The sequence below is a fragment of the Falco punctatus genome (assembly GCF_963210335.1).
Source record: "Falco punctatus genome assembly, chromosome: 10".
In the NCBI taxonomy this organism is placed as follows: Eukaryota; Metazoa; Chordata; class Aves; order Falconiformes; family Falconidae; genus Falco; species Falco punctatus.
Window position 1 is genome coordinate 11,575,981 of NC_137590.1, and position 26,924 is coordinate 11,602,904.

At 44.0% G+C, this 26,924-nt stretch overlaps 1 protein-coding gene across 3 annotated transcripts in view; it reads left to right on the forward strand.

The window, feature by feature from the left end:
- Window positions 1-26,924, forward strand: part of GNAS (GNAS complex locus) — a 158,630-nt gene that overhangs the window by 39,086 nt on the left and 92,620 nt on the right. Inside the window, exons 1-2 of one of the 3 annotated variants that reach the window (XM_080403957.1) lie at window positions 19,860-21,106; window positions 25,012-25,084. In XM_080403957.1, coding sequence (XP_080260083.1) covers window positions 20,968-21,106; window positions 25,012-25,084 — 212 coding nt within the window. In that variant the 5' untranslated portion in view covers window positions 19,860-20,967. Of the gene's footprint in view, window positions 1-19,859; window positions 21,107-22,054; window positions 22,184-25,011; window positions 25,085-26,924 lie in introns of those variants that run through there. The other 2 variants (XM_080403958.1, XM_080403956.1) reach the window with 2 other exon arrangements.

Here is a 26,924-nt window from a genome sequence, read left to right on the forward strand (position 1 = left end):
AACAACAGCAGATTCCTCCTCTACGTGTGTGGCCAAAGAATTTCAGTTTTCCACCAACATTAAGTGGGGGCATGTATAACTTCGTTACATGAATGGGAGCGGGTCATGTATAGCAACGTTGTGTGTGTCCCCCTCCCCATCGCTTTAGCCTCAGTAAATCTCTGCCTGGATTGAACCAATGGGATATCTCAACCTTTTTTATAGATGCAGTTGAAGGCAGGTGACCTTTGTTATTTAGCAGCTTTATTGTCCTCTGCTCCATCTCGGGTATTGCCTGTATTTCCAGGAAATACATGAAAACATTTTGAAGCCTGCAGGACGGAGGTCGTCTTTGAGAGGCATCCTGCAAAATTTCTTTTCTTGGGAAAGTATTTGTTTCTTGTTAGGAATCTTGTAGCTCAATTTAAACTTACTTTGTAGTTCATGAAACCAGAAGGAAGATGCTGTAGCCTAACGGCATAGCCTGTTTTGTGGTGTTTGAAAACAAATTGTTCCCTTTGACCTTGGTGGGAGTTTGGATGAAGTTGCAGTAAAGGAATACAGCTTACAATACATGGTAGAGGTAGAGGTCTGCCCCCTTTTAAATCTGTGATAACCAATAAGCTTAAGTAACTTCTTAAGAAGTATTTCATAAGGAGCCTGAACAGTGCAGAGGACTGGTATTTTAATTTTAATATATTATGGTAATTTGTCTAGGCAGAAAATTTAATTCATTTCTGCATCAAGCTGTGTTTTTGGCTTGTAAGACATCATGTCTCTAAAAAACACCGGTCGATTTAAAGGCTTTAGGGTGTAATAAAAATACTTTAAAATGCAGACAGCAACATTATTATATTTTTCTGTTACTTCTTTTAAATAACATATCTGTGATACTATCAGCATGCCAGATACCATATCACCTGAAACTTCTTGGGAGGTTTTCTTACAGCCCTGTTAGCTCAGACCCTGTGCAGATCAACTTTTGCACATTTTTCAAGTCAGCAAGACTGCAAACAAGGATTTAGAGGCTGTAAAGTAGTAAAATTGCAAAGGAGAGACACTGGAGTTGGAGAAAAGGGACTCTGCTATTTAGTTTCTTTTTCTTGGCATTATTTAGACTCCCAAATGACGTCGTCTCTAGTTTTCTAGCACAAAGGAGGCCTCATGCTGTTCAGGATCTGCTATGAAGTTCTAGTACAGATCATTCTGTATCCCAAACAATTTATCTAGTTCAATGATATTTTTATTTCACAGCTACAGTTTATAGACCCTAGTCTAATAGATGGTATTTTTGGAAACCTCCCGTTTATCTAACAATAAAAGCCAGGATGGAGTATCAGCTTCCACTTAGATTTTCCTGAATTCTCTCCCATTAAATCAATAACATTTTTTTTTAAATTAAACTTTTTTGCTTCTAAGGAAAAAGGCTAAAAAGGAAAAAATAAAATACTATTTAAAACAAATACTAAGGCATAAAAAAGTAAAATGGCATTAATTTCAAATAAGTTAAATAATCTGGATGGGTTTTTTTACAACATTCACATCACTATAAAATGTAATTTTAATTGCAGGAATGTAACTGATTTATAACATGTACTGTGAATGCTAGAAGTAAATGTGAGCAGGCCATTGTAACTTAGTTTGTGCACATCAGTCTCACATCTTAAATCCGAGACTGGAGAGAGAGAGAGAATCGGATCAAAAAACTCTTTAACTGACTTCCAGAAAATAACAATATGCTACCTCCTGTTTTTTGACTAGACCCAAATACCTGAAAGGAGCTTTATGCACATAATCGGTTGCAGTAGCACTTTCATTTCTGTCACAGAGGTCTAAATAAATGAATTGGCCATCTGCAATTAATTCGCATTGTACAAATAGTTTGAAGACTGAGTCGTCTGTCTTCCGAACAGAACAATCTATTTTTAGCCTTTCAAGCAAGCCTGTTTTGTGTTCTTTGTAGAGTCAGCGACATTCTTTCAATTTTTCAGCTTAATTAACACAAAAGAAATTGTAATCTGAGAAGGCAGTAGAAACAAGAACCCCCTGAAAACCATGAATTTGCAAGAAAGCAGAAGATGGCAGTTTTGCAAGAGATAGATGGAAAAAAGATGGAAAAAAAGTTCAGAGCAGTTTGTGGGATTTTGGCTAGATACTATATGGGCTAAATTTATACATAGTTTGTTGATTTACACTGAATGCTCACAGGTCTTGCAACTAATTTTGGATTCTTTATTCTGAAACTGATGCAGACCACAGAAAGATCATTTTCACATGAGATAATAACTACAACAGAAGAAAACTTGTGAATAAAGCAGATTTCTTTAGAGTTACATACACATGTCTGGCCTGGTGCTCTCTGGATGGTTGAGGGAACACTGAATCCCTTCAGGATGGAATCTGTGTGCTTGCAGTTGTGGGTAAATCCTTATTTCAAGCTCAGATATATTAATATATATGTATTTTTTATTAGAATCATGCCCTGACAAATGCATAAATATCCCTGCATCACAAGATGTATTCTGGATTACATTAGTTAGAAGACTTGTAGCAATCGTTTGAGAAAAGAAAGGCACAGCTTACTCCTAGAGGGATTTGAGTTAAAATGTTAGTTCTGGGTATAAAGGAAGTGAAAAGCTGAATTAACACAGAGTACCAACTGCAGTCAGTGAATGTTGAGAAATAGTACTTTGATATAACAACAAGATCTCTGTGCCTGCTGGCAGGTGCTTTTCTGTTTAGATATATTAAATATACAGAATTAGTATTTGCTGTGCATTAAAATTATGCATGTGTAGCATGGAAGCTTCCCAATTAATATCTTACCAAGTATCTATTTGTGGGTGCTTGTTAGAAATACACAAACTGACAGAGGAACAATCATAAATGCTCAGCCTCCCATCTTTGAATCCAGGCAAAGAGCTTGAAAGCCTGAAGTACAATGGCAAAAAGCATGCCAGGGACGTTGGCAGCCCCCCACAGCTGGTGGCCACTGCAGCACAGGGAGTGGGAACAAGGGTCCCTGCAACAACTGGTGCACCTGTAGCCTTATGTTCCTGAGTCACGTGTGCCGGCTTTTAAAAATAAATTGTAGATTTGAAGTTGTATAACGTGGCACATTTAGAGGTATTTAGTTGCCTAAAACCACAGCGAAGTTCCTAACGGGTTCTTTTGCAAATGCTGTGGTAGATATGGTAAATAGAGTCATCTCATAAGTCCAGCTGGAAGCCCTTTCAGAGCTCTGCCTGTGTCTTTAGATACAAAGGTACCTTTTGAAATCTAGTCTCCAGGTGCTTTTGTAAACTCTTCCCCAACTGATTTCACCAATCCAGCCATCCTGAGTATCAACTTTATCTGGTTCCTTCCCACCACTTGTGTATGAAAAAGTTGTATCACACGTTACAGAAAAAAATGTGCAGAAAAAGCATTTAACAAGCTGAATTTAGTTCCCAGAACTGTAAGTACCTTCAAGTGCATCGGATTAAAGCCCTGACTTCTGATTAAAATAGGGTTCTTCAGCGTGGTGCAGAAATGGGCTCCTGCAGAATGCCACTGACTTCTCTCGCTGTAAGCGGTGTTGCAGTACCAGCGCCTCACCTCCCAAAAGGAGTGCTGGGGGAGACTCCTTTCTCTGCCAAGGGCTTATAAGACTATCCTCTCTTTTTCCTTCACTGTAGAAACAGGCTGTATTTTCCATCTGTAAATGAAAAGTGCAGCTGAGCAGTTAGGGGGGAAGGAGGAGGAACGTCAATTTCTTACTAAGAAACAATAAGAAAGTTATAAAGCTGTTACAAAGCCCCTGTGAAGGATTAAGAATGTGTGTAACTGGCATGTGCAGTCAACTGGCAATGATGCTGACAATAAAAGGGAGTGGTACGCAGCAGAGGACGGTTGGTTTGCTCACCTAGAAACTCGAGAAACCTGAGATAGGTTACCTGTAAGTTTCTTTAAAAGCTATCTCACTCATTTTAACTTCAAGGTCTTCAGAGTGCCAGATTTTGATATGCAGTTCTAACTGCAGGTAGCATGAAAGTTGCCGATTAATTCTGAAGGTTGGTGATGAATATTAAGTACCCCCCAAATGCTTTTGCATGAATTTGCACTGTGAAATTTGCCCCACACAATGCTAAAGGAGGTAGAGGGGGGAAAAAAAATTATCTTTCTCAGTATCTAAAAGCAGGCAGAAGAAAATAAGAGGCACAACTAATCAGTAAACTGAGATTTAATTATTGTTTGATTTTTAATTGCAGAAGTTTTCCATTCTGAGCAATATGCAGGCATGCTTTTCCAATCTAAGGGCTAAACATACTCATAATACTAATATGTTAATAAGTGTTCACTGTTTTGTTTTTTTTAAAGATTTGTGGGTATTCATTAAACAATTTCAGTGCTTTAAAAACAATGAGATAGATTTCTGTGATCTCTATGCTGTTAAATAAAATTTTGGATCTTTGTTTAAGGAAAATTAAATTTAATTCTTAAAGTATAGTTAAATACAGTAACAAAACAGGAAGTATGTCCTAAGGTATGTTTGTTTTAAGCCCTGTGTGAAAGTCTATTTAAGGATTCTTCTGTAAGGATGTAAATTCTGAAATATTTAGTGCAGCGGTTGTACAATATGTGAGGTAGTCAATCATACCTTTGGCTTTTATACTCAGCCAGCTTACTTGCCAACACAAACAAAGACTCAAAGGCTTATTTTTTAGACATCTCAGACAGAATCCAGTGTGAACCTTTCACTTCATCCATAATATCCTAAATACTAATTAAATATTGCTGAAAGTAATCAACCAAAATTATCACTTCTAAAGACAGCATGAAGGCATCTTCCACTTCGCGCATTTCATTCTTGCATGCTCATCTCTTAAATAAAGTATTTCCTTTTTTTAAAAAAAAAAATCAAGGCATAATCTGTTGAACATTTCTTTAAAAGGTCTGCACCCAGTATATTCTCTGTTGAGTCATAAGTCAAGTCTGTAGACCACTGCATTGCTAAATAACAGTAAATATTCTTTGTGGCTGAATCACCCATGGGAACGATAGATACAGCAGCAGGACTATGGGCACTGAGCACTCAGCAAGTAGAGGGACAAAGTTCTCCATGCCCCTGAGGATTCAAGAGAATTGTTTAGGTAATTGACTGTTCACAGCCCTTCCCCATACTCTTAGCCCTGAAAATACCCTCCTCGACAGAAGTGAAGAGACATATCCTTAAACCTCTGTCATCAGCTAGAAACAAACCTTCTTGCACAAGGAGTTCTGCAACAGGCTTCTTCCCAGAGACAGCAGGGTCAGTAGCAGTCTCAAGGACCGTGTAACAGGCAAATTGCAACTAATCTTTAGAAACTGGCTGGCGTGTTTTCCATGAGGAATGGCCAGAAGCAAAGCTGGATAGTGTTGTTCAGTTGTCCCACCCATTGCCATTCTTTACTCCCTGCCCGTGGTCTTCCCTACACCTCTTCAGGGACTCTGGCATGATTCTCATACCTCTTTGCCTTACATGCAAGCCACCCAAGAGATCCCTCAAGAATATTGAGAAGAGATTTCCCTGCTTGTTGATTTTGGGTTTTTCTTCAAAAAAAAGTTCATTTTCTTCATGATGTTTGTTCATTTTCTTCACAGACATTACCTGGTTATGGCATCGCATGCAAATACGAAGGCAGTCTTCATGTGCCATATGCACGATGAATCAAATACCTTCAGGATGTGTTCAACATAACGCATCCATTTGGCATAGATGGCCTCATCTAGGGGGCTGGACAAGTAGACCAATGGTATTTGTGCCTATAGGTTGTTCTGCACATCCACAATGGCCTTTTGGTCAGAACATATCTGAAAAAACTACAAATGTTTTGTTCGTTCAGTTGATGCTCCTCACTGTACTGAGAGGATACTACTTGCTGGTCTCCATCGGTGTGAGCCACATCAAAACACAGGTGAAGTACTCCAGCAGCCTAGCTCTCCAGCAGTAAGCAGCTGTGGTGCTTTCGCTGTTAGATCTGTAGACGGTGCTGACTCCAAGGCTCGTTGTTCCACACTTCATAGGTCTTGATAGGAGCTTCTGGTTGCAATTTCAAGTTGTTGTCACTGCTTTCACCTGTCTTTCAAGAAACAGGGGGAAACATCCACGTTCATGAAGAGGAATTACAGAAGAGTCACCAGGTCTTTTCCTGTTCCTCCTCCTCTCCCCACTTCACAGATGCTTGCTGCCAGTGTGAAACACAAAGATGCTTTTTCCACAACAAGTGACAATTGAGGGGCCATGTCAAGCAAAACTGTGGGTCTTAACTAAGCACAGCACAAATCCCTGGGTCAGAACTTGGAGCTCAGCCTCTTGTTCTCTTATCGAGGACCTGTCTGGTCTAATAATCAAAATGAAAGGACCTGGCCTTTTAAGGGAGGGAGGAACACTTGTGGTTTACATTGATTTTGATGAGAGCTGTGGCTGCTTGGCTGTTCTAAAGTATTTTATCCTGGCTGCCGTAGTTGCTCCATGAGGCTCCCTCATTTCACGTTGGGCAGTGACAGCAGAGCAAGACAAAATGTCCGTAATTGATGGAGTTCTGGGTAAGTGGTATGCTAGTTGGCGAGCTGTATGATTAGGACCCTAATATGCTAAGTATGCATTTTTATTAAGTGTAACAGAGTAACTTCTCACATTATAGTAAGTAATAGACCCTTTGGCCAAGAAGAAATTGCAGATTTCTCACAATATATTGCCATGTTGCTGCAGAGCCCATCAGACAGCAGAGGGAGCGCAAGTTAACAGTCACTTTCCCAGTGCCGTGGGATCGCAGCGCTAATTGTATGTAAAGCAGCTAACAGAAATGGGAGAAACAAACAGAAGGGTGAAAGCCGTGTTGGTTAGTAGTACACTGGAAGTGAATGAAAGGGCTGGAGGGAACAGGTTAAATGCCTGAGTATAGGGAATGAGGAGCTAAATATGGCATCTTAATACAGCACGTGGCAAGAGGCCAGATCTGTTAGTTCATAGTTCTTAACCTGTTTCCAATATTTTGGGTTTGAGCAGGATTAAAAACCAGGAGGGGAGGTTTTTTAGGTTCCGCTTTCAACAGCGATGGAATCTTGGAAGAGAAACTTCAATGCTATGGCATCCAACCCCAAATTCTCATCTTGTGAGACCTCAGGATCCAAGCTTCAACCCAGCGTTGTTTCTTCACTCTGTCTGTACCACACATATAACTACGCCCTACAAAATAATTTGTGTGCAGCTACAAAATGCAGTTAGGTGATAGTGGCTCTCTGGAAATAAAAAATATCACTCTGGCAAGTGATGTTCACATCAAGTGTAGTGTGTGAATTTAGCTTATGCTCCTGGTTTAAAAAATGTGGCATCTCCAAGGTATAATTTTCTTATGCTCTGTGTTAGACATGTTTACATTACACAGTACCAGAGCTAGGACAAGCTGTTAAAATACAAGGTTTCTTAGGAATCAGCTGCATTAATGACTTTGTTATAACTGAGGATATAAATGAGAGTGACATTTATATAACAGACTTTCCAGTATAAAAGCCAAAGTCTGTTGGCTATAAACACTCAGAAAGCTTTACCATGAAAAATTATAACAATCAGGGGTTAGATGTTACATTTAGAGAAAATGTAGGTTGAGATGCATGAATCTACTGCTTTTTTCATTGCCTTTTTCCAAGTGGAATGACTTGAGCTGAAGTTAACTTTTTACTACTTAAGAAGATTATATGGTTCATAGAAAAATAATTCAAACTGCTTAATTTTTAAAGCTTTTTTAATAAGAAAACTTCAAAGAGGTTCATTTTAGAGTAGGATTCAAGTAATGTAGGTAAGGTAGTTAAATATTCCCTCACTGAAATGTAGTTTGAAGAATAGACTTTCATGGCACCTATACAAGTATTTCTATAGATCCTTATCTGTAAGAACAGCAAGATACTTCTTTTTTTTAATTAAAGATCATTATAATTGCTAATGTGTGATTGTTTGGGGGCATATGTGAGTCAAACTGTGGTTTTGAGAACAGTTTTTGAGAACACCTTAACCTTCAGCGAATCCTTTGCCTTGTGCTGTAATGTCTGTGCTGAATTAAAATTATAGACGTGTGTTGGAGATGCCCTATGTCCTTGCCAAGGAGAGGAGCACCTCCAAGAGGACAAATGAGAAAGCTGGGAATCGTTCAGAATAACTGAGGAACAGAATTTCATAAGACAGTGACCATTTTGCAGAGAAGCTGATTAGCAGTTTGGGAAAAGAGCAAAACAAATTAACTTTGAAACCAAAGCAAAGGGGGAGAAGAGGGAGTCAGATTATTTAGGGAAGAGATGCTTTCTCACAAAGAAGCAAAGCTTTATAGAGAGCGCAGAGGCAGACTCATTGCTGCTAGAAATGGCGTAATTGGGCCAAGAGGTGAATTTAAGCCTGTTTCCTTTTTTCCATGTATTTGTTCCTTGCTTATGTGTTTTTGTTAACTTTTTTATTGTGGGGGTTTTTTTTGGGGGGGTGGTTTTTCTTTTAAGACTTAAGTCTCTGTGGTTAAGAGGTTCCTTTGCTAAGCCTATATTGCTCTTTTTTCACAGTCCTTTAAGGATACTAGTGGAAAACTGGGACTTCTGACAGCCAATCTACTTTACAGTAATGTATAGAAAGAACTGTCTCCAGAAAATTGTTCCATAACTGTTGATGTGTCCAGATAGTGGCTTACACCATGGAGTGCTTTTCAGCTCAGGTCTTCAAAGCTAGTCAGTAGTGATTCATTCACGATGTATATCTGTCTAGACATGAGAACTTGATGCAATAAAAAGGTTTCTTACTTGGGTATTAAGAGACTAACAATTACATAATTGTTACTAGGGCAGGAGGTCTCAAGTCATGGTAGATTATTACTGTGATGTCTTGCCCTATCTTCTTCTCTGCATGCAGAGTAGTTTGGAGTGTCTGGATCTAGCCAGTGAATATGTGCTGCTACCACGTCTCACCTGAGCTGTTAGCTCCTGCTTACAGGTTTCACATTGATATTTCTATAAAAAGACCCCCTGCAGGACACTGTTTGGGACAGTGAGATCCTGCAGTCCGTTTTCTTAGCCAGTGAAAGCACTGCCTCAGTGCTTCACATTCTTAATTTTATAATATAATCTCAGTTTCAGCTCTCTGGTAATGGGAATTCCTTTATTCATCCTTAGGCAAGGAATTTCTTAGCCTTTTTAACTTTATTTTAAACAGTACTAAGCATATGCAGATCTCTGAAAATTATCATTCTTGCAAGTCTTTACTGCAATTTTATCTTGTAGCTCATGTGTCTTAGACTGGGTCACTATCCCTATGCCCATCAGCTCTTCATGCCTTCCCTCTGGTTAGCTTGGCCAGTTTGGGCTGATGCAGTCCCTTTCCTAGCGAGTCTGAAGTCCATTCTTTCCAGCCCCCTTTCTTCCCTCCAAGCCAGCTTTAGGGTAGAGAAGAATTAATTATTCTTAATTCTAGGCTGAAAGCTGGGAGACTGTCTGTGCTGGTGCCACTGTTTCTCCTTTGTGTCCATTGTCATTCAACTGGCTACAGAGTCTCTCCAGCAGCAGGAATGCTTTGATAGCCCAAGGAGGGTACGATACCAAACAAATGTACATAAACCTTATAGCCAAGATGATGTTCACAAAATAAAACAGGGTTATCGTTTTTATGGAGAACTATTTTGGTGCGTCACGATTGCCTTGGTCTCTTTTGCCTGCCAGAACTGTGAATTTGTTAACTCCTGCACTAGTTTCCTCACTGAAGCAAAGCAAAACCAGGAAGCTTAAACTCAATTTTTCTTTTAAATTAATATTAATGGCAAACGTTATGAGTGCTTGCTCAGCTCTCTAATAACACACATGTCCATTCATGAGATGGTCCAGACAGAACAGAGGATTAGGAATACAGGATTTAAGACTGAATTCAAAAAAGGCAGCACAGGAACTTCAGGCCCTGAAATATCCTCTGGAAGTCTGGCTTTATTTCATGCTGTCTGCTAGGATTCTTCTTGCACCACCACGATATTCATAATAAAGAAATAAATTAAATCCACCCCTTCCTGTATGCCTCACAACACACAGCACTGTACATGCTCAGCACATGTGTAGTTTTGATAAAGAGACATTATCGAGCCTGAAATCATTTTAAACAAAACAAATAATGTGGCTGCCCAGCACTTCCTCTGGAAGTAGTTCCTTGGACAAATCTTCCTTAACTCTCACATGTATGGAGTTAGTATATATAACCCTCAGTAACACCAATTCATAGAAAGAATTTTTCAGAATAAATGTACGGCTGTGTATTTTATATATAGGGTGTGAAGTGCAGCTGTGCAGGAGGGCCCTGCCTTCAGCATGGGGTTGCCGGTGCCAGGAGGGACTCAGCACCTTCCACATGCCCCCCAGCACCGGGCAGGTGGGGGGCGCGGGTGTCCCCGTGCCATCACCCCCGGGCTGCTGGCTGGGGGCAGGGCAGGTTACTGGTCACTCTTGTTTATGGGCTGGCAGAGGAGCTGCAGCTTGGAGGAGGCAGCGTTGGTGGCAGCAGGGTAAAAGCCCTTGGATCCCGGGCCCCTTGCAGCATCCCTGGACCCGTGGCCGTTCAGAGGGCAGGGTGGCTTTCCGTCTGAGCCCTTCTGCTGACACGTCTGTGATCCCCCCAGCAAAGGGGAGCAAAGGGGCTCTCCACATGCGGTCTTGGTTCACGCCGGGCTCTCGAGGAGCTCAGTGGCCCGGGGCTGACACCCGGAGAGCGGGCAGCAGCCTCCAAGGCTGGCTGGGCTCCCCGGGTGCAGCGCGCTCCTCCCTGCGAGGCCGGGGCTCAGCCCTGCCGCTGGCTCTCTGTTTACATAGCGTAGACTAAGCTGTAAAAAGCCGATTGCTTCAGAAGTGAATAGGTCACTCTTAGACAAGAGAGCGTGCACAGAGCAATGGAAAAACAAATTCGTTATTGTAACACCAGAGAGCATAAAGCAAACCTGGAGGTGACCTGCAAAAGAACACAGCGCCGCGTTTCTGCCCTGTTTGGTGCTTTATGGTGTACAAAGAAAGACTGAAAAGTGTGCAGGCATTTTTTTATTTTTTTTTCTATTTTCAAAATAAAAAGTATCTTTGTCTGGTACTTTGAATGTAGCAAGCATGCTGATTCTAGCTTTCCCTGGTTTTGCTGGAGGGCCTGTGGGAGAAGGACCTAACATAGTACTAGCAGTTTTCTCAGCATTTTCATTTAAGAAAAACAGTGTTAAAATTTTGAACAGAGCCTATTTTTTCATCTAACGTTGCTGAGAATGTCTGAGTTAAGGAGGTGTTAAGAAAAGGAAGACAGACTATGTAAAAAAATTGCTTCCTTTTTGAATAATTATTTTATGATGAAACAAACACGTAGCAGAAGGGCTTAAAGGTCACCAGTGAGATCAGGGCCCCTTGGTTCTCGATACTGTGCAGACATGTCGGAAGTAAACAGCTTACAATCTATATGAGAGAGGCAGATAAAAGACAGTTGGAAAAAGAGGCACAGAAAGGGGAAGTGGCTCATCCAAGGTCACGCACGGATTGGTGGCTGTGCCGGATCGAACCCTCTGTGGCAGATCAGGTCTCCTGGATACTGTTCCCCTGTTTGATCCACACACTCATCTCTTCTCCATAGACGTTTTGTGAGCATTCGATCAGGCCTGAGCATCCCCCTGGGCTGGGTCCACAAGAGGGGATAATCCTTCACCTCTGCTGGTTTTAATGTGGCAGAGGCAAAATCCCAGTGCTGGACCAAGGTTTTGACCCAGCCTGGGGCTGGAGCTGGGTCCAGACCCTGACTCTTGCCTGGTTCCTGCAGCCCTGGCTTTGTCTGAGATACAGCAACAAGGGAAACCTTTCACTGCACACCTAAAGACATAGAGATAATTGATTGTTTTATGTACATTTGTAAAATCTAAGACACACACACAAAAAAACCCCAAACCCCAACCCACCAGAAAGACTTATTTGGAACCCTGGGAAAGGGTCTAAATTCTGCAACCGCCCTAAGGTGTGTGTGGCACTCTTAACATCAAGGCACTTAAGAAGTAATGATGCTGTTTGTTTGCCAGACAGAAGGATTCTTCCAGGAAAAATAAGGTACAGAAAGACCCCTATTCTATAATTGTGTCTGTATGTAATTTTAGGATCTAGGCTTAATGTTCTTCCATCTAAAGAAAAAGGTGGGAGAAAATACCCTTTCCAAAAGGGAACACTTTCAGGCCTTTTAGCAGTGCAGGGACACAGGAGCAAAATCACAGTTCTGTTTTCCTTGCAGATCGTCACTAATAATGGCTCCTAGTATTGAGAGTATTGTGGTTTGCTAGCACTGAAATGTAAAGTTATTTTGAGCGTGAAAGCCTGAACGTCATTCTATTTAAAAAAATGGAAAAGAGGAATGTTTACAGCACATTAAAACTTGTGTGACAACTTAGCAAGAACTATTTTAACAATCCTCTTATTCCCCTTCCTGTTATGTGCCATAAAATGAGAACGCAGCGTCAGTAATAAATAATATTAGTGCGGAGGGATAGCTCACTGTGCTGCTGGAGAGCAGGCTGGGTCAGGCTGAGCCTAAGTGGCGCTCAGCCCCAGCTCCCACCCTGCTCCGGTGGGAGCCACGGCCGATGCCGGGCTGCTTGGCTGCCTGGTGTGCTGGGGAGGTGCAGCCAGGAGCCTCTCCTCAGCTGCTGACCCCCTCGGCACGAGAAGGGCTTGGGAGTTTTGTTGCTTCTTTGCGGGAGCTAACTATAACCTGGTATTTAGAAAACACAGCCTCTACTTCTACTGCCTCCGTGGGTTTTGTGACCCAGGCGTAACAAGGATTGCAACAGAATAATTCATTATAAAAAAAGTTTGCAGTTGAGGGTAGGTCTGCAGTGAATGTTGACAAATACTGGAACTAAATCTGAGAGAAGACTTGTTCCATTTTTTTTTTTTTAAATCGGCATTCCATATGTGTTATGCAGAGAGCTAGGATGTGCAGCTACTTCTGTTACGTAAGAGTTGGTTGGGTTGTTGGTTTTGTTTTTTGTTTGGTTTGGTTTTGTTTTTGTTTTTTTTTTTTTTTTAATAAAGTGCAGTGCAGAATGCATGAGTAGCGAGAAGGAGTATCAGGGAAAAAAAACTTCAAGAAAATCAGAAAAGCTACTAGGTGAAAAGCTCTTACTCAGTGTGTTATTTCCATAATTCCATGAGTTCCTTAAAGTCTCTTTTCACGTTTCTGAGGAAAAGCCTAGAAGTGAAAGGAGGGAGGCAAGGGTTTGTTTTTTTCTTTGGTTTAAAGGAAGGTCTTGGTTAATTCTGTTAGTAGACTTTGGGCTTGTTTTTATTTAAAAACAAAACAAAAATCCCTCTCAAGTTTAGAATTTCTGTATGGAAAAATTCTTCTTCTTTGCCAGAGAGGGAAGTATCTCCTTTTCATTCTGTTTATTTTGGAGTATCTGTACTTAAGTGTTATGTGTTTGTTCTTTATTGAATATATCAGTGGTGCACTAATTTCTTCCTGACAATGTCCATTTAATTCATTCGAATAGGCTCACTCTTTCCCATATGACAGACAAACTTGTAGTTTTTACTTGATAACCCTGCTTTGCCCTCCCCAGATTTGATTGATAATAGCTTGATTTCCTACCTTGTTTACCTTTTAATGCTTTTTAAAGTGATTTTTGTTCTGGCTGCCACCAAGGAAACAGCAGAAAAAAATTCTGCATTGGATTCTTGCTCCAGTTCCAATCTGTTTGCTTTGGTTTTCCTTTTTAGATTATTGTTTGGCTTCATTTTGTTTGTTTCTCCTTTAAATGGGCTTGAGATTACTCAAGGGTTCCTTGTTCAGCTGGTCAAAGGGTAACTTGGAGACTTTGAAACCATCTCCCTTTTTATCACCAAGTTTTGTTCTTCCAAGAGTCCAAAGGATTCTGCAGGATGATAGCTGGTGGAAGATGCCTCCATCTAAGGAAAGCATGAGCAGCAGACCTGAGTCATTGCAAGAGGCCACGGGAGCCTTTTTAGTGTTCAAAGGAGATGAAAAAAAACACTGATCTAAGTCTAAATCAGAACCTTAATTAATCCTTATATAGAACTCACTAAAGGACTAAGTTTACTGGGGATTAAATATGATGAAATTGATAGGTTTGATACTCAACTACCAGTAACTTCTATGGCCCAGGACGAAGGCCCACGGTTCTGTATTTCTACAGCTAAAATTTTTAACAGACTTCAAACCACACAGGTGTCAATACACAAAAATATACAGTGTGCGCTATTAAAAATTGTCCTTTAACTGAAAGAGTCAATCTGTCCCAGAGGTAGTCACTGCTTTTAAAAGAGAGAAGTCTGTTCAAACTGCTCAGCCATGGCACTGTGAATTTGTAGGACAGTCAGTTGAAGCGTTAGGTAATGTAGGCTCCTTAACAAAAATCCACAGCTACTTCTTACTTGTGCATAAGATTTTAATCCTGAAAGGTGCTATGCACAGGGGGAACTTCTTCTGCACCTTCTATTACAAATTCAGTCACTGTTTATTTTTTCCCAGTGCTTTAAAACCCTTGAAAACCTTAGCAAGGAAAAAAAAAAAAAAAAAAGGCACCTCTAAAATCTTAATTTCTTACAAAGATATACAAAGATAAATTTCAAGTGAGTCACAGAGTGGAGAAGAATGCACAGATTTATTTTTTAAAAAAGAAAGCAGGGTGTAGACATTTTCCTGTAATAGTGTATATTCAGCTGTGAGGGAATTATTTCTGGGTACAGAAACAAGTTGGGGAGCTTACAGAACAGCAGAAGAAAACAGTCTTACAAATGGTGTCTCTTAAACAATGCATACCTTTGCTTCATTGGCTACATCTGGCAGTATTCTACATAGGTGGCACTTTTTATCACTTGTCTAAAAGAATCGCAGGAATCACATATCTGCATTTTGGAGGACTGAAAGGAGACGATCAGAGTATTCGATCAAGTTACAAGTTTCTTGGAATAATTTCACTCTTCCATGTCCTTCTAACAATTGGTGTTCAGACGTACAGTTTCTCAGAAAAAAAAAAAAAAAAAAAAAAAAGATTAAACTACCTTCCCCGTGAGAGTTCACCTTGACATGGTTAGCAGCTCTGACCCAGGCTCTTAGGGGTGGAACAGTGTCACAGGTGTGAGGACTAGGGAGAGGAGGTAACGGAGATGCATGGCTGTAACCGCATTCTCAGGTTGGTAGTGAAGTGACCCATGGTTTGTTGTTCACTGATCCACTCCTTGACAGAGTACAATGAGAGTATTTTTCTGTTTTGTCTTATTTTTTTCTATACACGCGCCTAGCCCTCCTGTGGGTCATCCTGCTATAGAGAGGAATGTTACAAAGTTTACAGTCTGGGTTTTCAAGTGGAAAGAGTCTAAAGTAAATCAGAGGCAAAGGTGTTGCTGTAAGAACCATTTGTTTCGTGTGTTCCCCAGATTAATTGAGCTCCGTATCCTTCCATGGAAAAGACTTGCTGAAAACAGGCTATTTCCTATAAACAGAAACAAAGGAAATTGTACAGTTAGATCACCACTATCGCTTTTACTTTTTGAGCTATAAATTTTGCCTTCTCTGCTGTGTCTCCTCAGCCATGGTAGGAGCTGAAATGCAGGCTATTCCAGGGGCAAGGAAGGCTGACAGCCTCCTCAAAAGCTGCAGTGCCATTTCAATCTGGTTGCTAAGGGATGCTCAAGCGTGATGTCATCTGTATCTTCCCTTCCAAATAAGCACATTGGTTTGGTCACAACTCCACCCCCACAGTTCACAGCCAAAAAGTTGATGAGGTCATGTTCGCTGTGGACAGCGTGAGCCCGTAAGGAACTGTACAACTGTCCCATCTGAAAATTAATGAACTGTTTATTTTTCCTGGAGGCTGGGGCATCCAAAGTGCTCAGTACCTTCAACTTACTAACAAACATGAATTGTTTGCAATAGGAAATAAGGGTGTTTGTCACCTGGAGGGTTTGGAAGGCATCTGTGGTGTAAGATGGACATCCTGATCTGGGTCTCATAATCACCTGTAAAAACAAAGAGTAGCTCAAACAAATTCAGAGCCTAACTGATGGATCGAGAGTGAAACTGATGCAACAACGGAATTGTAAGCAGAAAGGTTCATCCGCTCAGAAATAGAAAAGAATGGAATGACAGGGAGTACGTGTCTCAGAAGCATTTTTTCAACAGGCTGAAAATCTACTCTGTTCAGAAAATTTTAACTCCAAAACCAGCTCTTGCAGCTAAACTGTCCAGCCAACATTTGTGAATTTTACAACAGTATTTCCTTGTCTCTAACCCACAGAAGTGTGAGTATCCTCATGTACAATAAGGGAGACTACCCTAAAGGAAATACGTTAAAATATATGCAATAGTCTGACAAATATAAAGCAAATATATTAAAATAGGAAAAAGTATTTTTCTTGACATCCTTTCGAGAGCTTATACCGACAGGTATTGTATGTAAATCTTCAAAGGACAGAAGTTTATGTGTGTAGGGTAGGGGAAGCTTTAAGGGACATGTACTTTTCAACAAGTTCTTTCTTACTTGTATGGTTATTGATGGTCTACTTCTACTTTATATCTAAACCTTTTTAACCATTTGTAAGTCAAGCTAATATAGCTGTCCTAGCTGGGAAAAATAAAGTCTGCATAAATTATGCACTTCAGTGGGCCTACTCAACTGAATAGAGAACATGTTTATTTACAGGATCAGGCTATTATTACAAATCTTGCCTCAGTCTCAGGCACCAAACAGTAGGTTTTCGGGCAAAAGCTGTGGAGGGAAGATGGAGAAAAGAATTGCAATGAAATTCCTCTTTCAAAAAAAAATTAAGGAAATTAAGACATCTGATGACTTTCATCAGCATGTAATAGGAGTTAGGCCAGTGGGACTAAAAAGCCATTAACTAGTTATCAAGTGGAGTGAAATGGATTTTAGATACATGAAACTTAACTATTACACACACACACCCAAATATTCCATTGAAATATTCTTCACTTTGAATTATGCTGCTGCCTCTCCCCTTCTGAGATCTTTTCTGGTTTGAGAAGTGAAACAGCAGAAGGATGTTTCACACTGCCAGTCTGCTGTTCTTTTTGAGAAATCCATAAGCTAAGGTGCGTGTTGGTGTCTCAGTCTTTGCATTTACTTTAAACTGGAAAAAAATGCAACAGAATCTGAAGCTGTTGGCTGTTATATTCAGTCACAGAAGGAATATCAATTAATTTGAATTTAATGTGTACGTGTTCAATGCTCACAATCTTCTATGTGTAAGCTCTTACCTCCCAGTAGTTTAAATAATGCAGGATTGAGTCAATAGATGTGACTCTTCTAACGTCTTTTGCAGCCACTTCCACATTCATGTTACCTTGCATTTTTGGAAAATATTTCTGCTTAACATGCAGCAGTGTCCTTTAACACCCTCTTTTGAGTATTTTCAAGCCTCAAACAGACTTTTATCGCAGAGGTGCAATACCCATACACATAGTTATTTCACCATTGCATTTATTTGTTCCTAAGACTTCAGGTTCTTCAGAAGAGCCCTTTTAATTGTACAGTAAGTCAGGGGTCAGGTTGTGTCTGTGCTTACCCTCCTGATGGCAGGAGTCTTGTGAAACGGAAGTTCGTGGATTTTTACAAGATGAAAGCTAATGCAACTGGTCCCAATAATAAACACCATTTACTCTCAAAGACACAGCAGCAGCATTATGTTATTTAAACAAATAAAAAAGAATGAGAACAGCTAATGTGTTCGTATGCTCGCTCTTCAAATGGTGCTTTCCTCATCAGGACAGCACTGGAAAAAAATCATGGCAATTCGGTGGGTTTGTACAGTTGGTGTGTTATGTTGTGTCCTGGCCCATTTCAGAAAGAGAAAAAAAGTCCATAATTGATGATAGGTTTAACAATTTGGGAGTTTGCTTTTCGTTTTCTGTAGCTTTTGACACTTTCACACTTTAATCGCACTTGTCATACTAGTAGCTAATTCTTAATTCTGCCCTCAGTAATGGAGTTTTGGGAACAAGCTGAGCGTGTTTTCTCTTTCCAGCTGCCTCGTGCTTTGTTCAGCCTAAAGCAACAGAGGCACAGGGCCTATACCCCAGGAGGGCAGTAATTCCTGTGCCCCAGCCGGTGGCTGATGGCTGTTATTAACCTTGCAGAGCCCATCCCGGTTTGCGTTCGGGGCAGGGATTGGTGTGCGCTGCTGGACAACAGCATTTATGCAGCAAGGACTCCCTTGTTGGCGGATGCTTTGGCATATTTACCGCTCCCCTTTCCCCATGCTAACGCCGCTCACTGTTCACCAACATTTTAGCCTTTGGTATATCTCCAGCAATAATTTTTATCTCGTGTATTACTTTGTGTTTGGAGCTTGAGGTAGGCTCCCTTCTCCCTCCCTGGGATCCAGAGAAAAGCAAAGCCAGGAGGCTGTGGCAGATTTTCCCTGCTGTGAGAGGTGGCAGATACTGGCATTTCTGCATTCTCTTCATGCCTGTGACCATAAAAAAGCTATGAGATTTTATAATTTTCAGTCTGAATTCTGCTTTATTGAGTCCTTTATGCCTTGTAAACACCACAGTTAAAAATATATTTGGGTAATGTATATTACAATATAAATCATTGGAAACAATACAAATAAATAAAAGACCTGTAAAAGATAAAAGGAATTATTACGATCTTTGCTTCAGATGAATCTGGCTATTGCTGAGCAAAGTCTCTCTAAGACTTTTAAAAACTGCCTTGGCCTAAAACACCACCTAGAGAAGTCCATAAGGGTCTCTCCTCTGACTCCAGATCTCATAGGCTCTGTGCACGCTGAAGTCGTGGCATTGAAAAATAGACTGGAAGTGCCAGTAACTCCTCAAAGACCAAGGTTTAGTAGCGGTGCCTCCCATTTCTAATGGGGTCCACCCCTCTTCCAGCATGGGCAGCTTGAACAGATATATCTGGTCACACAAACTGTGACCTTCTCGTTGTTTGCTCTATTCACGTATTTTCTATAGGTGGTTCTAAACATAGTAACGGGATGACATAAGAAGGTGTGCTTGTGGGGATAGTGTTGTAGATAATTCAGTTTTGCAAATGAGGATAAATAATTTATGTATAGTAAAGGACATTTCACTAGGGGATAGAGAAGTAGCTGTGTATTTTAGGGACCATGTTTGGCAAAGAGCAAAGCACCAACCTCCGTTTTCCAGCTGTAGCTGATAAGCTTGTGGAATTTATATAATGAGCTTTCCAAAAAATATTTGGGAAAACAAAATGGAGCTAGGCAGCTGGTAAAACCATACGTAGAACCAACTGCACATATCAGGCAGGCTTCGCCTGGGCCCCCCCTAAGGTGGCAGCAGGGCTCCCTGCGTGCGGTCCCACCGCAGCCCCCCGGCCCCCGTAGCCCCCCGCGCAGCACCCAGAACACCCGCACTTCTGCTCAGAAATAGCAGGAAAATTAATTCCTGCTCATCAGCGTCTGCGGGATCGTTGGTCACTGGGCGGACAGTCAACGATCATCAGTTGGGAAAACGTGTACGTATAGACACAGGTATTTAGTAATTATTTTCCAGCTGTAGCATAAAGTACCCCGGCACACGACTCGGTTAAAATTTATTCAGGATTCTATTAACCCCCCGCCTGTGGGTATTTTCTTGGCCGCTTATCACCCCGACACAAGCCCTCCCTACACGGCGCTCGCCCCCCAGGGCGGCTGCGGGCCCCCCGCGGCCGGTGAGCCCCGCTGCCCCCGGGCTGCCTGCGCGGCTTGGCAGGGTCCGGCTCGGCTCGGCTCGGCTCGGGCGGGCGGCAGCGGCGGGGCCGGTTCGAAGAGGGCGCCGGAGGCGGCGCGGGGTGACGCGGCCCGTCATGTGAGCGGCCCCGCTCCCAGCGTTCAGTGTGGGCCCGCTTGCCCCACCCCGCCGCTCTGCCGCCTCGGTGCAGCTCAATAGGGGGAAGGAAAAAAAAAAAAAAGAAAAAAAAAAAAAAAAAGAAATGCGGGAGAGAGCAGGAAAAATAAGACGGGGAAAAATCCTCCCGTGAGGGACAGGTTTTGCTTGGGGAGGAGAGACCAAACGGACTTGTTTGTTTGTTTTTTTCTCCCCCCCCACTCCCCGGAGAAGCCGAGAGGATTCAGCCGCCTGGAAACCTAATGTGAAAAAGCAGCAGAAAGGAGAGGAGGAAAAAAAAAAAAAAAAAGAAAAGAAAAAAAAAAAAGGGGGGGGGGCGGCTTGGATTGAACCCCCCGCCCTGGTGAGGGAGGAAGGAGCCGCGGCGGCCGGAGGGCGAGGAGCTGCGGCGCCCGGCGAGGGACGGGGACCCGACCTCCGCCGAGAGCCGGGGCTGCCGTCACCCCGCCGCGCTGCTGCCCGCCGGCGCGGGGAGAGGCGAGGAAGAGACGTTTCCCGATCCTCCCCGCCGAGGATTTGGGGAGGTTTCCGCGCCTGGAGCCCGTGCCTTTGGATCTAACGAGGATTTTTTTTTTTTTTTTTTTTTTTGGGGGGGGGGTGGCACTGAAGCTGGATTTGCTCCTGTGCGTGCGGCGCGGGGGGGGGCATTTCTGTTCCCTCTAGAGGAGCCGGCGGCCCGGCCGGGGGTGCGGAGATCCCCGCGGATCGCTCCGCATCCGCCACCCCCCCGGGAAAGGTGCGCTGAGGGGATCGGCGCGGGGCTGAGCGGGGGGGCGGGGGAGGAGAAGCAGCTGCAGCTGCCGGGGAGGAGGCCCGGCGGAGCAGCAGCAAAGTCATCGCTATCGGCCCCCCCTTGGCTGGCTCCGCGCTCGGCTCTCTCCATGTCTCTGGCTCTGGGCAGCGGCCGCCACAGCAGCGAGTAGGGGGGGAGGAGGAGGAGGAGGAGGAGGAGGAGGAAGAAGAAGGGAGCCCGGGAGAGTGCCTCCCTCCCTCCCTGCCTCCCTCCCTCCCTCCCTCCCTCCCCCCGGCAGCCCCGGCCGCCTCCCGTCCCCTCGCCCCGCGTCCCCTGCCTCCCCCTCCCCAAGATGGGCTGTTTAGGGAACAGCAAGACGGAGGATCAGCGCAACGAGGAGAAGGCGCAGCGGGAGGCCAACAAGAAGATCGAGAAGCAGCTGCAGAAGGACAAGCAGGTCTATAGGGCCACGCACCGGCTCCTCCTGCTGGGTAAGGGGGCCGCGGGCAGCGCGGCGCCGGGGCAGCGGGCCGGGGGCCGGCGGCCGTCCCCTCCCCGCCGGGGGGAGGGCGGCGGGGCCGCGCACCGGCCCCCTGCCCGGGCACGGGGAGGCCCGAGGGAGAGGTGGGGCCCGGGGGGAGCGGAGCCGCAGGGCCCACGCGTTCCGCGGGGCCGGGGAGCGGCGGGGAGGGGGGGGGGGGGGGGCGGCCGGCGAGCCCGCTCCAGCCGGGGCGGCGGGGACCCGCTGGCGCCCGGGGCGGCGGGCCCGGGGGCGCTGAGGGGAGCGGAGCGGTGCGGAGCAGCCTGCCGGGCTCCTCGGCCTGCCGCCGGCGGCGGCGAGCTCTCGGGCACCACCCGGGGCGCCGCGGGGGGGGGGCGCCGGGGGCAGGCCCCGCAGGTACGGAGCTGCGGCTCGGGGCCGCTCTCCGCCTGCGGAGGGCAGCGCCCCGCCGCCGGGGCAGAGCGGGGAGGCAGGCCGGGGCGGGGAGCGGGCCTCGGGGCCGGGCGTGAGGAGGTGGCCGGGGATGCCGGGCCGGGCGCCGACCAGGGGCGCGGGAGCGTCGGGCCCGAGGGGGAACCTGGGAGCTGAGCAGGGCAGGGCGCTGACAGGGGCGGCGGGCCTGCCCCGGGCGTGCGGGGCGGCGGCGGGGGGAGGCCGGTCACCGCGGCCTGGTGGGAGCCGGGCGGGGGCGGCGGCGGGGGCTCGGCCGGCCCGAGGCGGTCCCCGCGGCGGGGGCTGAGGCAGGGTTGCCGAGGGACGTGCGGGCAGAGCGGGGAGAGGAGGAAGAGGAAGGGAGGAAGTCGGGGAATCGCTCGGGGGAAGCGGAGGGAGGATGTCGGTCCCGGAGGGAAGCGCGGCGGCCGGCGCTGGGAACGAGGGAGCTCCGTGTCTGCGGCGGGGGGAGCGCGGCGGGCACGGCCTCGTCCCCCGGCGGCTTGGGCAGACGGGCCGCAGCCCCGGGGCCAGGGTGCCGCGCCTGCGGCGGGACGGCAGCCCTGCGCTGGGCTTCAGGTAGCGTTCCGGCGGCTGCTTCAGGTGACCTGCGTCTGCCGCCTTTTCTCAGGAGGTACATTTAGAAACATCGGTTACGGCTTCGAGGAAGGTGAAGGGTCCGAAAATCGTGGTCGGAAAGAACGAGAAAACATTGGTGGGACTCGTTATTTGGAAGTATTTTGAAGTAGCGCTGTGCAGCCAGCTGCCGGCGGGAGCTGTGGGGTGTCGGTGGCGGCGCGGCGCTGCGCAGGGGCTGCGGCGCGGGCGGAGGGTAGGCCAGGCCTCGGCGGCCGCTCGGCTCAGCCGGGGGGGGGGCCCGGGGCCGGGGGGGTGCTGAAGGTTGTGCGTTTGGAAGCGTGCTCTTACCTGTAAAACCTTTCAAATAGTAATTTGAAGAAAGAGGCTTAGCGTAAATGGAGAGTGGCAGGGACTACAGCAGCACCTGCAGCACTGAGGAGCCTGCCAGGGCTCCGACAGGAATCTTTGTAACAGGATAATTTGGGCTTCAGCTCCTGGGGTATGTCTTGGGAGTTGCATTTTTCAGGCTGAACGTTACATAGATACGTAGAAACCATTTGTCATGTCAGCAGGTGGGTTACTTTTGTAAGAGACAGAATTTCAGAAAACGGAAGTGTGATGGACTTGCCTGGGGTTTCTTTCTGGTTTCTTTCGTTTTGGTGGCTGAAAAATAGCCTAGATACTTGTAAACAAAAAATTGCCAGTGTTTAGCGATGGTTGTAAGGTCATCTGTGTGTGTGTGTTTTAAAGCGATAGTTCAGCTGTTGCAGTTTTTAACGGTAACTGTCATGAATTGCGGGCAGTCTGTAACGCAAACTCACTGGTAAAAAATAAAAAAAACTTCACATCCCTAATATTATGTTACGTTTACTTTATAAGATACATGAAATAAAACCCCAAGTACTGTGAAAGTATTCACAATATTTTGTCATCGTATTCAAATAACAGCAAAGAAGAGCAGATAAACATTCTCATGGGTTTATACCGCTCTTTGTAGGCCCCGTGGCTGTACACATACTTGCCCCTTCTGCCACACTGAAATTAATGGAACTCTCCTTGGTGGTGCCATTAAACGTATGCATAATTGTTAGTAAGAATAGGGCCTTAATGAGTACTAATTCATTTTGGTTCACTGGTGGTGTATCTGGTCCAGAGAACCCAGGTATGTCCATACCAAACTATATGTGTTTATAGCAAACACAACTGTCTGTTCCCATGCTTGGCCTAGGTGAAGCGAAGATTTTTGGCTCCCAATGCTTAGAAACATAAGTTGTGATTTGTAGTTAGAGCTGAAATTTTGTTATTCATTATTCTGAATGGAAATATGACTACAGTGTGTACTGCTGTTCTTGAATAATTCTGAGTTGTGAAGAGGGCCCAGCCTCTATCTTAACCAGAGATTTGTGCTTGGTTAGTTTTGCCACCTGTCTTTATTGCATCGTGCAGTATGCCAGAGCAGACAAGAGTGTGTATGTTATAAAATAGTAAGTTTAGGGGAGAAATGGTGCTTGCATAAAGAGTTGTAGATGAAACTGCTCTCTAAATGCTTACAAGACATCAGTGAGCAGGGAGAGGAAAGCGGAGTAAGACTCTGGTATTAAGGTGACAAAACATGCAAGCAGGTTTTACGAAGAGAAGAGCAGGACCGTTAGAAATACATGAGGGAGAAGGAAAGGAAGGCGGAAAGCAGACGGGAATGCATTTGTCAGAAAATGAACTTTGAAATATAACTGCTAAAATACAGTTTTGAACATGAGGCTCAAAATGGAGGCTTGTGCTGTCAGTGTGTGCTAGCAGAGGCCTGAGTTCCTATAAATACAAACTGTACCTCTGTGCCCGTTCTGCCACAGATAGGCGTTTTCTGTCATTGAGGCATAGGCTAATGAAAGGAATAAATGAGTAGCCAGGAGGTGTGAAGGGGAATCTTTCTAAATTTTGCCAGGTTATGATACTACTCTTGCAAAAATATGTTTGCTTTATATAGAAAGCTACCGATCTGGCAGCGAGGAGCAGCTCAATTGAACACTGCTGTTCGAGTCTTTTTAGTGTGCATGGAGAAATGGGTACTATAGGCAGATGGGTTGCCCTGTGCGCTGGCATCTGTGCAGCACAGCAGAAATAACATACATCTACTTACGGAAACTGGAGTAAAGTGGAGTGGGTTTTTAGTACTGCAGGTATATCAGAGGAAGAGGAATCAGAAGAGAGCTGTGGGGGGCTGTTTGGAGCATGCAGCCACAAACAGTGGTCTTTGCGTCTCGCTGAATATATGATTGATTTGGAACATGTAGAGAGGGTGGGAGGTTGCTTACAAGACACAAATTAGAGAAGGAGGTTTCTGTAGCTTTGTAGGTGGAGGCTTAAAGGGATGCCTTCCTTTTTCAGATGTGAGTATCCACATATTTTATTTCTTGTGATTTAAGTTACAGTCTTTTGACTGGGTGATGATGACTGTGGCCAAACTTAAAAATATTTTAAAGATCTAACAGAAATGCTTCAGTTTAGTATGGACTTCATTCAGTCTCTTTCCATCAGATAGTAGTGACAAGGCAAGCAGATTTTGACATTCCCTGTCTTGTTCTCTGTAAAATGTTGAAGTTGTCCTTTTTCCTTCTGAACCCTGCAATCTGCTTTTAACGTTGATGCTGGAAAAATGGACAGTGAAACCGTCCAAGATTCAGATCTGACACATGACTTGAGCTGGGCATTTATTTTTAGCAACAAGTGAAGTTTCCAGTGGCAATTATTTCTTTTTCTTTCACTTTTCACTCTTGCACTAAGAATACTAACTTTCTCGATTTTACCCTGGAAAAAAAAAATAATCTAGTGTATCCTTTAATCACTCATGCTTCCTTCTGAAATTAATTTACTTTCATTTTCTAGGTGCTGGTGAATCCGGTAAAAGCACAATAGTCAAACAGATGAGGATCTTGCACGTGAATGGATTTAATGCTGAGTAAGTGCATTTGATTTTTCACTTTACAACCTACCTTATGTCTCTGTGCACACGGTAGTCATTGCTCTTGTTTTGTATCTTGGTGTATTTTCTTCTTGCTACTGTTTCATGGTCTCTAGAATTTGGATGTATATTTTTAGATGAGATGAACAGACATTAACTTGAACTCATGCACCAATAATAAGGGAAAGCTAACGGTATAAAACTATGTGTGTCAAGGTATAGCTGATTTGATTAAGACTTAAGTTCTGTGGGTTTGTTGTGTTCTGTTTTTTTTTTTTTAAACTGCAGTGTCTTTCACAACATGGCTGACACTGATTTACCTCTGCTATAGTACATTGATTCATACTGCTGTAAACATACCTCCTGTTCATGTACAAAATGAATGCAGTTTTCTTTATTTAGAGCAAGTAAGGCTTTTGTTTCTGTCTCCTCACAAAATGAGACTGTACTATGAATTTTGGGGATAATGGGTCAAATTTTCTTCTCTCTTCTGTTGTGTTTCCTTGTCCAGATGTTTGTGTTAAATTATGTTTCTAAAAGCTTTTCTTGTTTACACTTAAAATCTGTTCAGTTATTTGATAGTTGTGAGGAGGGGAGTGGCATTAGGATAGGGAAAATGGAATTTTTTTTTTTTTTTTTTTTTTGTCTGAGAAAAATTTGTGTTTGCTAACTTTTCATCTAACCTTGCTCAGGAGTAGGGAGAGATTCTTCTGCATGTTAGTTTATGCTTGCAAGCGTTTTGGGTATACCAAAAAATACTAAATTAATTCCAGTTGAATTAAGGTGTTGGAATTTCAGAGCTTATTTTCTGTGTTTCATTTTTTTTAGATTATATTACTGGTTTTGTCTGTCTTGTTGTCAAACGTAATACGGTATCCTCTAGCTTCTAGTAGTATCATCTATTTTGTGAATCCTGCCTTTTTAGGAAGATTAAGCTTTCACTAGTCTTTCAGTAGTTAATTCTTTAGTAAGAATGTCTGAGCTAAAAGTTTAGCCAAGGAGACTGGACAATACTTCTTCCTAATCCCCAAATGCTAGTTCAGGATAAGGTACACAGTCTTTTGGAAGAAAGTTCAGACTGATTCATAATAAATTACATTCTATGCTACATGTTCTTAGTTCCTCTTTATAAGGAATATTTTCTTGATCCAAGGCAACTCTTTTTCATAAGTGCCCAGTCCCCTGCATCCTGTTACTGCTGAGTTGTCTCTTATTTTGGCTGCTCTTGTTACTAAAGACCTAGTAAAAGGCTTCTGTGACTTAAAAAGATTTGCATGAGTAGACTTTGAGGTAGCAGCTCTCAATATTAGGTGTTAAGTAAAAAGTTCATTAATGAAAGTAGAAGTCAGGCATCCCTGGCACCTTTAGAAGTATTGATCCATTTAACCAGCACTGTTCTTCTAAGTTTTCTAAGCATACAGATGTTTTTTAAGAGATGCTGCTGCTGCTGTGTAATAAGTGGTGTATTACATGGGTAGATAACCTTCTCAGCTCTGCAAGCTGCCTACCCAAATTTGTGCGAGGAGTCCAGAGACCTATTATGCAAAGTCTGCAGAGCTGGGGAGGGACTAGGGCATGCTCTGGGATTTGCAACAGTATTGTGTTCCTTGAGTATCTCACTTCTGTGTTGCAGGTTGGGGCTGAGCTGAGTGTGCACTGGATTCCAGGGCAACATGGCAAATTTGGCCTCAGGAGCGTCTGTGGGCTTCTGTCTTCTTGTAGCAAGGGATTTGGATTACCTAGCAGCCCTATGCCAGCGCAGCCCTGCTGCCAATCACATAGCATACCCCAGTGTGGGAGCCACATGTGAATTGGGGGGGAGCTGCATGTAGCTCAG